General features: G+C 39.9%; 1 protein-coding gene across 1 annotated transcript in view; it reads right to left on the bottom strand.

The window, feature by feature from the left end:
* Positions 1–5,156: 5,156 nt before the first annotated feature.
* CNTN6 (contactin 6) overlaps positions 5,157–13,764 on the bottom strand; it is a 232,121-nt gene continuing 223,513 nt past the window's right edge. The window contains 3 exon segments of the mRNA XM_054977138.1: positions 5,157–5,191; positions 5,194–5,289; positions 10,009–10,177. Coding sequence (XP_054833113.1) covers positions 5,157–5,191; positions 5,194–5,289; positions 10,009–10,177 — 300 coding nt within the window.

A 13,764-nucleotide genomic window follows, 5' to 3' on the forward strand; every position in this document is an offset into this window, starting at 1 on the left:
AATTTGTAACAGTGAGTATGAAGAAGTGACTTTATATTATTGAGTAGTGAGCATTTTGTAGGTACACCTGTATATGTTGATGTATGTATTTATTTGTATAACAGCTAAGCCCCTGAGAAAGCAATACCATGTGAAACAAAATTTGCTAGCATTTTGTCGGGCGGATTGGGAATTGCATCCTCCTCAAGACTTCTGGAGAGAGCCTCTAGCTTGGATTGCGTCTACTCTTGTGGAAGAGATTGGACCATCTTAAGTGCCCATGCAGGTGACTTTGAGACTACGCAGATTTGCACAGCACCATAGCACTTTTATCACTTCTTCCCTACCTGGAGGACCATCTATCTCCCATTACTCAGAACATTATTAATAGGCTGGAACATCCTTTGGAGTTCAGGACATTGGTTGGACTACATGGGATATTTGAATAGTGGCATTGTTATGCATTGATTTGTATGTATGTATTTTCCACTAGTAGTCCAGCATTGATTTGTTTAAGGCTGACTGTATGCATTTTGCTAAGTGTTGATTAATATTCCTTTGATAAGTGGCAGTGATTGATATATGTTGCAGAAAGTTGGATTTGGGAGCAAGTAAATATTACTTGACGTTATTATAATTCTACTTGGGGAGACCCACTTTTTTTGTACTGTTGCTCACAGTCTTTCCCATAGCCTTTGTTTTTGTTATCATTTAATATTATTGTCTGTTCTTCCATTAGTTTTAAAGTCAAGGTTGATTTCAGATATTGTCTCTGCTTTTCTAAGGAGGTTTCCACTTTTTGATATAGTTTTTAATAAAAGTTTTCTAGTATCTTTTTTATACTTTCTCATATTTCTCAGAACCTTCTTCATCTCTTAGTACATTTATAATTCTTTTTTCTGTTTCTTTTCTCAGTTTATATGCTAGCCACCTCCCTGGCTTATTTGCATTTTTAAAAAAGTTTTGTTTTGCAAACTTAATTTTTTTGCTATATCTTCCATCAAGAGATCATTGATTTGATGTTGCAATACTTTTATTTTCATTTTCAACCCAATACTTTTAACAATGGTAGATCTCCCAAGAAAACCTAGATGGAGATTAAATACACTGTATTTGAAAAATAAGTTTGTGGAAGAAACAAAAAAAGAGATGGGACTATTGTTTAAGCAGAACGTGCAGCCAGAAACTGCAATTTCAACAGTTTGGGATGCAAGTAAGGCTTATTTTAGAGGACTAGCAATTAAATTCGCTGCATAACAAAAAAAGGAAAAGCTATGGAAATATCAAGAATTGACAAATACCCTAAAGAGAAATGAAGAAGATTTAAAGTTAAACCCTACAATCCAAAAGACTATTTTTTTCTATGGAGGTAGAACTGTCCCCCATTCCAGAGGCCAGTTTATCCCATTAAAAAGAATGGACTCTTAAAATTTAAGGGGGGGGGGGCACACCAACAACCAGTTGTGGCCTAGAGTCCTTCTATTTTTCTTTCTCTTTCCCTCATTTTAATTCTGAATGAAGAACTCAGGAAGGCCATGCTTATCCTAATAATTAAAGATCAGGAGTATTGTTCCAATATTTCTAGAACAAATTTTCGATACAATAGCAATACTCCATCCTTCTACCTAACAATAATGATAAGCATGCCTTTTCTAAGTTTGCAACGTGGAATTGAAGCAATTTTTTTTCTAATACACACCCTAGTTCAGTCTCACCCTCTAGATCAATAATATTGCTATTATATGCATTCCAAGGGTTACTTCAATAAATAAATTGTCAGGTCATATACTTGGTTCACTGTTGTCCAGAGGTATCATTAAAATGGTTGGTTATAAAGCAGAAATGCATATTTGCCTAAATTTAAATTCTCTCATTTTTTAAAAACAATATATAGTTTAAGGTTAAGCTCTAATAGGTAAATTTGAATGTTATGTTCAGATACAGCCCTTGGATAGAAATATATTATTTTGTTCCATTTACAGTAAGAATATGGCATGTCTTTATTGTTGTATTTCATTTCTCCAGAATGTCAGATTCACTTTCCTTCAGCATTTCTTAGCTGTATTATGAGTTTGTTAGCTGTTAATTTTAAGCAGATGGGTCACATTCACCCATGATCCTGCCTAGCACGTGAGCTGTGTTGCCATGGTCAGGAACAACGGTTCCTCCATGCTTTGAAAGCACCCGGGATTGCTTTTAATCATCCCTTTTACTATTTGCACATTTCTGCTAATTCATTTGACAGCTTATAGTCAAGGCTTCAGGTGATGTAGTTGAGATGATATATCCCAGTGACTGACAGAAAAATGAGCAGTTCGTAAATCTAGTCTTATTTCTAAGGAATTTTATATATCCATTAATTCAAGGTCTGAATTACTAACTCAATAGGTCAAGAGGTTTAATCAGATTTCTATATGCTGAGATGAGGATAGAAATGAATCGTTCATTTTTTTTTCTTTTGCTCTGAAAAATAGGTTATCTGGTGGAGGCTTAGAGCAGTTGAGTTCTGTATACTACTCACTCACTTCAGTATGGGCTAGACTTTTGCTTGTTGCTTCCTGATATATCAAATGTGTATGTGTGTGCGTGTATGTATATATCTTAAATGATTATTAATGTTTGAAATATTTTAACATTCACTACCATGGCTGTCAAGAAAATGACCTCCCTTAGCCCATTTCTTGGCTTTCAGAACTTTAGCTAGGGCTTTTGGGCCTAGTCAGGACAGAAGAGAAATCTCTGGAAAATTACTGTAACTTTGAGCCAGCAGTTCCCAGGTAAGGCTGGAGATGGAACCATGGCACACAGGTGTGGGTGATATCATGAGATCAGAAGGCTTCAAGGTCAGGGATCAAGAGGGAGGCTCTCTCCTTACATTCCATCTCATTCATGCTTAGGGATGCCAGTTCTTTATTGGGGGTGGGGGATTCCCCACTTCCACCCTCCACCCACCACCCCCACTTACCTAGCTGGGGGAACACGCCTCCTGGGGCTCGCTCCCAAGCATTGCAGCATGCTCCTGCATGCCACAACAGCCTGATTCAGGCAAAATTCAGCCCAAACCAGGCCTGATTTGGCTAGATCTGGCATGATTTGGCCCCCTGCAGAGCATGGGAGCATTCCCAGGGTGGCACATGGCCTGCACAATGCTGGCCAGGACCAGGAACATGCATGTGTGCTGTGCATGTGCAAGGGGACCTAAAAGGTAAGTGGTGGGCCTCCAACCTCCCACTCGAGGGATCAGGGAACCTAGCAACCCTATCCGTGCTCTGGATACTGGTTAGGGTAAATTGGTTTGACTGGGAACATGTTTTATCTTTTGTGGTCATATGTCTTAGCAGGATGATACCATGTAGCAGACAGCATGGGTTAAAGAAGGGTCTTCAGTTTGTTCTTTGGTGCTTCCAAGCCATCTTGAGCTCTGGGTTTGGCAACTGATTTAGTTGCTGGCTCTGAGCCATTTTGTTTCTTGCTCTTTTGGTACTGAGATTTGGGGTTCTGTTTGACTTTTGTGGTTTGACCTGAGAAGATAACATCTAGATTAACTAAAGCCTGTTAAATATTTTTAGAGTCGTTATTTAGCTTTCATTATTTTCTTTCCTGTATTGCACAATTTCTATACTTGCAGTCTTTTGCACAGTCCTTAATAAACTTTATTAATTACATTTCGGTGGTGTTATTTGGGTTATGGGACTTCTGTCTGAATCCAGTACTTTGGCCTTTTTGGCTTCAGCTACCAAATAACTGTTTTTGAGAAACTCAGTCTGCAGACATCCTACTTTGCAGGGATGACTTCTTGATTAGGGGTGTAGACTCTGTTCCTCGGTCAATAAACTTAGGGTTAGCTAGAGAGACTAGTGGCAGCTTGTTACCCTAGGAGACAAGGGCTCTTGCTCCCCAGAAGTGTGTTTGACCCCCTTCCCAGCTCCTTGAGGAGTTCGTGACAATGTAGACCATGAACTGGGTATAAAGGCAGGATAGAAATGTGTTAAACAAACAAAAAATAAACAAGTAATGATAAGTATTTTAGACATTAAATGCTATTCCATAGAACTCTTACAGTGCAAAGGGTTTAGAAAGATATAACTCTGATTAGGACTGAACTGTGAATAACTCAAGTCACTTATGGGACAATATGGTTTACATATGGTTTACTGCAGCTGCTTGAACATCCAGTCAACATCTGAGGGCAAAAAAACCTACAATGTGTTCAGGACACTGTGATAAGAGATAATCAGTGACTCTTTGGCTTGCCATGCTCTAACAGTGGCTTCTCCATGGTCCAGAGAGCAATAATTTAATCCACAAATAGCTATATAAATAACATGCTGGTTCTTTTCAACCTATTTATAATTGTTACAATGTAGTCCTGTATTGTGCTTTATTAGTTCTGGTTAAGTGCCTAGTATTTTATTGATCCTTTCAAATATCACAATTATGACCCTTCCATCCCTCAAAATCAACTCCATGTGCTAGTTTTCTTATAATTTTAGCATAGCTTTGTGGTGTTTGATAATTTTCTGAGCATGCCCACATTTCACACTGAGCATAGTCAGCACTGGAGCTCATATTCAAATTACTATCAAGTAGTTTGCTAGATCAGTTGCGTAAATCCAAAATGTAAAGAAGAAAATGTGTATGTGTAAAATGATACGTGGGGCATACATATATGGCAATAGGCAAATCAGGCATTATGTTGGTCACTCGCGGAAACAGTGCAAAACATAGCATGGCAGATATTGAGTACTTTTTGAGAAGATAGTGGGTTTATCAAGAAAAAAAATATAAGGAAATGTTTTTATTAAATTTGAAAATGCAGCATTACAGATCAAGTGAGAAACAGAAATCAGAGAATGTTGTACATCACAATACTGGGCCATTGGGATTTTTGGTTGATACCTTATATATTTCCCATACATACTTATAATAAGATAGATTTTGACAATACACCAACTGCAATATAAAAATGAGCTGTCCCATTTTAGAGTCACATTGATATATTTTGGCAACTTTCTGTTGCATTTAAGGAGATCTCAGATATACTCATTTTTGGTAATAAATTATATTAATAGTATTTACATTTTAATGAACAGTTCATTCATTTTTCCAATAGGTTTTATTTTCAGGAATAATTGAAGCAGTCTAAAACAAAACACAACTAGCTGACTGATTTCTTTTCAAAAGTCCAATGGCTGCATATTGGCATTCAAGAAAAAAGAGAAGAGCTGAGAATATAGACCATAAACATAATCTTAGAAGTCATTATCTGTGCTACGGAGTGGCAGGCCTGTGTTCCTCTGGAGCTCAAACCTGTTAAAACAGAGACGAATATTCAACTTCAAACAAAAGCAGGATTATTGATCAGAACCAATTTTTATAACACATATGCATCATATTTTTTAATCACCTGGGTTTTGGCCGACTTAGATTGATATTATCTTTAAGAAAGTGAGAATCCATTCCTAGCAAATAACTTCAGCTGAACAGCTGAGTATGAATCAAAGAGCTCAGCATTTTCAAGTCCACCCTTGGGCCTTTACACAATTCTATTTATTGTTCTGTTGTTCGCGTGTTTTACAAATATATTACACTCATGATTCTGCCTTATACTGAATCAGATCCTTTGGTCCATCAAGGTCAGTATTGCCTACTTACTGGCAGCAGCTCTCCAGGGTCTTTGGTAAAGATATTTCAACATCACCTGTCACCAGATCCTTTTAGCTGGAGATGCCAAGGATTGAACCTGAGACCTCACGCATGCCAAGCAGATGCTCTACCACTGAGCCACGGCCCCTCTACATATTCACTTAGCACTTGAGAATACCATTCTGCAGATCAGTTTAAATGGTGGGAATGGATTTTGGTTGATGGAACAGCAACAGCATAACAGCCTGACCCCACATGAAGATGTGCAGAGGTCATTTAGATCATAGTACAGTGCTAGGCTCCTAATTCTAGTAAAACCTCATCACTTTGGGCCAAGCTACAAGTGACGAATGACACTTGAATGGCAAGTGGATTGAGTGGAGGGCAAGTGAACAGGGAGAAATACACTTGCTGTTCAAGTGTCATTCGTCACTTGTAGCTTGGCCCATAGTTTCAATGCTGGACCATTCAGAGGCAGCAGCCATCACCACCGCCGATCAATGTCAGTGAAACCTTTTCAGAGTACGACTGAAACATGCAAGAAAATGCTAAAAGCAGGAAAAAGTGGGGGTTAGTCTATGATTTTCACCACATTGCTTTCCCTGTAAAATCTCTTGAGCCCACCTCCTTTTTTAATCCAACTGTATTAGTACAGTTTTAACCGACTTCAAAAAACTCCACAAGTTGGAACCAAAGCATCAACCACACACTGAAACTGGTGGAGAGGAATTTACCACTTCCTCCCTCGTGTTTCAGCATGCTGAAACTGCCACCTGAAAACCAACATCTACAGGTTAAAGGGCTCTCTGATATAGGAAGCAAAGTTGGGGAGTACTGGCAAAAATCACCTTCTCCTCCTCTGCCAACGTAGGTGCTGTTGTGCTCACATCACTGCTGTTACGCTAGCCAGCCCCATGTAGTTATACCACCTCCTGTCACACTGTTTCTACTCTACTTTCATTTCACTCTTAATAAGTCAGTCACATTCTCCGCTATTTTTATCCTTGCAATTTTGAGACATGAGAGAGGAGGAGACAGAAAGAGGAAGAAGAGGTGTTACTGCCTCAAAGTAATTGATGAGTGTGGATTTGAACCAGGGTCTCCCAAATCCTAATCCCTCTACCCATTACTGAAATAAATTCTTATCTCACCTCTTTATTTCTCCCTTCCAGTCTTTCTTGATTTGTTTATTACTACTCTTGGAAAGTCTCCATGTGCTATCACTTTCCTCTAATACATTCTCTACTATGGTATCTACTACTATGATACTATTTACTATGGAGCACTGAACTGTGCTCCTTTCTGTGCTCTTTTCTACAAACTGTGCTCCTCTCTGTGATCCTTAAAATAATATATTTTAAGTATAAAACTATTATCTTCCTCTTGGTAAACTTTACTTAGCGCTTTCTGCATTTTCAACCCATGAGGACTGCATCTGTTTTATTCATTGGTTCTGGCCCCATATGGCTTCAATTCTGTTTTTTTTTTTAAATTAAGAATACCCAAAATAATGGACTAAAAAGTACAGGAAAAACAGGTGAAAACTTTAAAATATCAAGTGGGATTCATGGCTGTCTGCAGAGTTTTTGTGTTAGCTGTATTGCATTTCCCCCCAGCACCTACCCATTGTAAGGGTTTTTTTGTTTTCTTTAAGGCACTGTTTCAATGTTCTATTTATTTATTTTTTAAATCAGAAAAAAAAACTTGATTGGTTGCTAATCAGGATGCAGGGGAATAAAGAGGAGGGCAAAAGGCAGAGCCAGCCATCACATCATAGAAAGCATTCTGGACTTCAAAACAGCCCTAGTTTGACTTTGCTGGAAAAAAATCATCAAGGTATCTTCACAGGGAGAAAAATTGCAGAAAAGGTGGAGAAAGATTAGTTCTGCAGCAGATGCAGCCTTTCTCCATCTGGAATGCAAAAAGATCTGGGAAGTAGTTTGGAGTAGAGATGGGCATGAACAGCAATACGAACTAAAAAAAGCCATGACCAGCCCAATCTGCTATTTGCGAACAAGCTGTTCGTGAGGCCCCATTCTGAACAAACAGATGGTCGTTGCAAGCCTCGTTCGTTGCTGTTTGTCAAGCCAGACAGTCTGGCACCTGCAATCAATTCCCTTGGCAACTTAAACAGGGATTGTCTGAACTCTGTCTGAACTCCTGCTGTTGCCCTAGAAACCCCAATCTAAGCCCAATTTAGTTTGATAAGCAAGTCTTCCTTTCAAGTGTGGAGCTCCAAATTTGTTACAAGAGAGCAAAGACCAGGGGGGAGGGGAGCTCCCAGCTCTGGCTTTGCAGACAGTGGAGAGGGAGAGACACAGCTTCTGTTGGCATTTTGATAGAGTGCATTGGAGCTTGAATTTTCTTTGTGGGTGGTGGGATAGGGATCTGCCCCTTCAAGTTCCAAGGCTGCTACCAGACTCTGGGGCCAAGCTATTATTTATTATTAGTACCTTTCCTGGTGCCTGCTCAGGTCAGGTTTCTGGGAGTGGTGCAGTAGGGATCTTGACCAAACTTGGATGATGGCTGGAGGAGAGCCTGCTGGTCCCCATGAACATCCAACCACAAACACGTTCGTGAACAGGTTATGCTTGTAAGTGTTAATGAGTCCCTGTTTGTGGATAGCAATGAACAATGAACATCATGTTCATTTTTTTTCTGTTTGTTTTCTAGTTTGGAGACTGAGTTGGGGTATTTTGACTGTGATGTTTTCCGCATGGTCACTTTACAGTGTTTCAGAGTCTATTATGCTTCTCATGTTCTCCAGAGTTCTACACATGCAAAGGAGTAATTGAAAACAGAAACAGTTTTTGTCCATCTTTCCCGTGTTTTTTTTTCCTCTGCACACATTCTGTGTTTTTTTTTTAAGCCACTGCCCAGTAGCTGCTGGCATATGTTATGTCTGTGCAGAATGAAAAACTCCCATTCTGCTTCTCATGCCCCCACCCTTTCCCTCAGGAACTAATTGGTCTGTCCTTCAGTAACCACTCTCATCATCCTCAGCTTTCTGAACTCCTTTTCCGCCATTTTTATCAGTAAAGTGAGGTAAGGGTTATAAAGCTGTTTCTCCATTTGCTTCCTTCCTCCTGAGTATACCTGCACTCTCTTTTTTTCAAAGCCAGGAAAAAGTCCTAATGTTGCTGCTTATTCTCTGCTGGCTTTAAAAGCCAGGAAAGGGTTAAATGGCTGCTTCCCCCTTCTTCCCTTGGTGGTATAAGCACACACACATTTTTTTTCCTAAGCTAGGAATGAGCTGTAACATTATTGCTCATTCCTCCTGGTTTTAAAAGCCAGAAAAGGGTGAAATGGTTGCTTTCCCCTCCCTCCCAGTGTCTTTTCCTAATGCCAAAGAGGAAAAATAACAAAAAGTTTAAGGAAGCAGCAGGGAGGGAATAAAGCACCAGTATTTTAACCCTTTCCTGACCTGGCTTTAAAAAAAATGGGAGTGGAACAAGCATGAAAAGTACATGTTTTCCCACAGAACTTCTCCACCAATTGCCTCTCCAATGGGCATGGAACATCTCAATCAGAAAATACAGGGGGGGATGGGTTCCAAAATTTCAATGTTAAAATACATGCATTTTTTTTTAAAAAAAGGACATAAGCTCCAGCCCTCACAAAATGTGGCTCCAAACAAACACATCTCAACTCAGCAGACACCAAATTACTTTGAGGTCATATAGTGCAGAATGATGGGAACCCAAGCCATTTTAGCACTGATTAGCGTGAATGCTCAGCATCACCGGCATAAAGTGTATTGTGTGGAATGAGCCTGTGTGTGCAGAAGTCTGGAGAGAAACCGATGCAAAAAGGCCAGAACCTATGAAAAAGCCCCACGTGGAAAAGTCCAGAGACTGAATTTCATGGATATAAGTTTCATATCACCCCAAATATGATGCTTTAATTTCAATTGAGTTTGTTTGCAAATTCAGATGATCATAACTGTATAGAAAAATCAAGGGACTGACATGTGCCCAACTAGTTCTTCATTCTGTCCTGTAACTAACAAGCCAACTCTTCTCCCATCCATTTCCCATTCTCTTTTCTTTCATATGTTAAGCTGGACTGTAGCCTGCGGGCATATAGAGCTCAGTATATTTTAGGCAGTTTTAAAATAGTAAATAATGATGACGATTATGCTGAAGTCTCAATGATTTCCATTCAGCTCAGTATCTGATTTCCATGCAGCTTGCACAGCTGCAAATTTCAGTTACCTCAGCAAGCCAGATTCATGCCCCTTGAAAAGCCTACTGCCTATTTTAATGGATTTTCCCTTTCCAAACAAGGGAAAAAAGTGACTGTTTCTAGGTCTTTCTGGTTTTACTTCTTTCCCAGAAGTCAAGGCACCATGGTAACAATGTTAAAGTGAGGGGGGAAACTCACTTGACATTGCAGGAATCCTAATTTCCTCACTGCTGCTACCTTCTCCTCCATCACTGATGGTTCTTATTTCGATAAGATAATCTTCTTCAAAGGGTACCAGCAGCTCAGCTGATGTGTTGTTTGTCTCCATTATATGAGTAGTGCTTTGTCGATTTTGCCTGTACAAAATCTAAATATAAAAGGAGACAAAGGCAGAAGTTACTATGTTGCTGTTGCTTGATTTTGTAGAATGTTACATACTGGGCTGGATTTTTGGTTCTTATGTACATAGGTCTGTGTGGAATTTGTTTCCCTGGTAGATTCTTTTATCCCCTTCTATCATTAGTGAAAACAGAATCAAAACTACCTGCATCTGTTTTGGAAATGGGTGATGTCTTAAATCACATGGAAAAGCCATCAGTGTTCAGTGAGTCAGGCACTATTTTTAGGATGTGGGGAAATTAATTTAATTTATTACATTTGTATTCCGCCCTCCCCACTTTCGCAGGCTCAGGGCGGAAATGGCCATTATCTTTCACCAGTGGTTGAATACCTTTTTCTTCATTTGACTGATTTTTGGAACGCAAATCCAGGATTCTTAGACATTATAAAACACATCCAGAAAAAAAAATCCTAGTAGATTTTAGTTTTTGGTGCTTGCCATCATCAGTAGGCACTTTGTTTTTCTTCGATTCTCTGATTTTCCCAGGCAGTGGTCCAAGGAAGGTGGCTCCTAACAGGCAAGAGCCAGACACAAGGCCCGGTAGAACTGTGGTCCTGGCTTGCTCCTTTTCCTTCGCTACCTCCTTTGTGGGGGCACCTTGTTCAGGAGTCCATAGGACTGGACTCTTTCATCATATTTGCTTGAAACTTGGGGAGTCTTTAATGGACAGGCAATACTAGCTGCACTGTAAATTTGGTGACAAAACAGCCACTGCAGTCCACTCTATGCCCCTCCCCATAGGAAATAATTGCAGAACTGTGAGTCTCCTTCCCTCACTCCTTCCTGAAAGAAAACAAACAACAGACCATGACAAGAAAGGATGGCAAATGCAGAGTTTTCAGTGGAAAGGTACTTTTTAAAATTGTCAATCAATCACTGTAAGAGTAAGAAAATGAAATGAATGCAGACTTGATTTTTGTTTTTTTAAAATGCTGATGGTAAGCAGACCCCACCTTCCAATAGGAATCAGTCGATGTAATTGTGCCTGCCCTGAGGCACATGAACTTTGGGAGGTCTGCGATATCAAACTCTTTTGTTCAGTCTGCTTGAAAATTAGCCAGGTCTTTAGAATAGAGGGATAACTGTTCTGTGCAGATTTTGTGCCATTAGCTTTATAAGCAGCTGCTCCAGACCCTCAAATACATTCCCCATTGAAAATCCCCAGTGAGCCAGCTTGGTTCAAAGGTTAGAATGTCTGATACCCAGATTTGAATCCCCACTCTGCCATGGAAGCTTGCTAAGTGATGTTGGACCAATCAGCTAACATCACCCTTTCTGCCTAGCCAACCTGGATAAAATAGACAAAAGAAGAATGATATGAGCCTCTTTGGACCCCCACTGGAGAGAAAGGTAGAGTATAATTAAAGTTAATATAAATAAATAAATAAAAAATGGTCCCCAAACCCAGAACCTGAAAAACCACATAGATTTGAATCCCAAGCTGGTAATGTCCTACCCCAAAAATCAGCAATCATGATTTTAAAAATCCCCCTTTCAAATCCCAGATCTGAAATGATGATGATTTTTTTTTTCTTGGAGCATACATATATGGAGAGAGAGAGAGAGAGAGCATACATAGAGAAAGAAAAGTTTTAAATTTTTTTAAAGCTTTTAAAGTTTTTTTTTTTAATATTCACTATTTTGAGGGCCCTAATTGGGTGGAAAAGTGGGATAATATGCTTTTAATAAATAAAATAAGTCTTCACTGCATTTTCAGGCCTTGCGAACTAATTAACAAAACATGCGCCGCTCCAGTTGATTACAAGCATCCATTATGGAGACTTAGTAGGGTTGCCAGATACCCTTTTCCTCTCAGAGGGAGGGGGACCAGTACTTCACCTTTAGAAAGTCTTCCAGGACTGTGTAGGCCAAGCCACATATACATGCCTAGCCTGACCACTTCGGTTCAGGCTTGTAAGTTCTCACAGGCCCAGTTCTGGCTTGTCACCCTGGGAATGAAATGAGCAGGCTCCTTAATTAATTTCACCTGCAGCCTGTTATTGCAGACTAAGATGTCCTTGAATAGAAGGGAGTCTCAAAGCTCCAGATGCTTTCTCAGTCCTAGCAATGTTGATATCAAAGTGTGCCCTGATTGGCTGACAGTACTAGAAAAGATGGTTCCTCGCTGCTCTCTGAATCTGACACACTCTCACTTGGGGACCTGGTTTGACCATTCTATTGCTACCTTTATGCTATCAGTATGTGAGAGACTTTGCTCCATGTCAGGCCTTACAATGACAAGAGCTGCCTGGCATGGTTTGGGACTTTGTTTGAGCATCTTGAGTATGAGCAACTTAAAGCTGCTTCAGAGAAAAGCAAACTAGCAAGCTTTCATGTCTAGTCAAATAGTTTTAGCTAAGAATTAAGTAAGCTGTTGTTATTTTATTGCCTTTTGCTTGTGCCTTATAGAGTGGTTCCTGGACCCTTGCATGGACTCTTCTGAATTAATAAACAACATTTATATTTAAGCCTGTGTCTTGAGTTTCTGACCACTTGTGGGCATGTTCACCCAGAGAAACGAACCTGGAGACTGGGAAGTCTCAAACAACTTAGATGACCTCAACCTTCCAGAGGGCTGTGAGAGGTTTTCAGTGGCTGTAATCAGCACTTAGAAACAGTAGTCAAGGTTTGAACTGTCTAGACAAACATTGTCATGCAGGTCACAAGAGTGCTCCCAAATTGGCCCAGCACAAAGTACAGGAGCACTCAGTCTGCATGATGATGTCACTCCTGGAAATGGTGACACTGCACCAGAAGGATGCCTTTCCCCCCTGCCAACCAGGTGAGTGGTGGCGGGGGCTGGATGCTGGGAGCGGGTGATACGTCAAGCCTAAGACTTACCCTGTGAAGGCTGTGTGTATAAACCCCTGTCTGTTATTCATCCTCTGGTAGATTAATCTTAAATAAACCTTTTATTCAAGCATACAGTATAAAAATGCAGTAATAATATATGGGCTTGGATCCCATATCTTTGCTCCATGTGCTCTTCTCTGAGTGCTATAGAGGCAGTCCTCTGCTCTGGGGCATGTTTCTCTCACACTAGGCAGTTTAAGGCTCCCTGAAAAATACTGGAAGTACCCAGTACTAGAGGAAGTGATTCCGCAGCTGAGGTATAGCACCCAAGCTATGACTTCTAGACCATTATTTGCACATGTATGGAGTTAAGGCATAGCTGAGGTCTATAATAAGCAAGAGAATGCATCACATCCAATTGACATTAAAATGAGTAGTACAAATTCTAACACAAGTTGCTGAAATGGAGGAGGACTCCAATGAGAAACTGAATACCACACCTTTCAGGAAGCAGTCTTGTGCACTAATCAACTGGTCACTAGGCACTATAATACATCTCCTCCATGTATTTTAAAAAGCAGCAAAAGTCCTTTTCAAATTATATGTAGAATTAAAATAGCTGGCAAATTTCCCCCAACTCACTTCATAACAATTTTGTTATCCTGCTTTCCTTGAAAAATCTCATAAGTCCAGAGTGTTCTGCACTACTTTTGGGAAAGCCCAGGAAAAAATAAACACAAAGAGTACATCTCTTCCCTAAC

Source organism: Eublepharis macularius, chromosome 4 (genome assembly GCF_028583425.1).
Source record: "Eublepharis macularius isolate TG4126 chromosome 4, MPM_Emac_v1.0, whole genome shotgun sequence".
Lineage (NCBI taxonomy): Eukaryota > Metazoa > Chordata > Lepidosauria > Squamata > Eublepharidae > Eublepharis > Eublepharis macularius.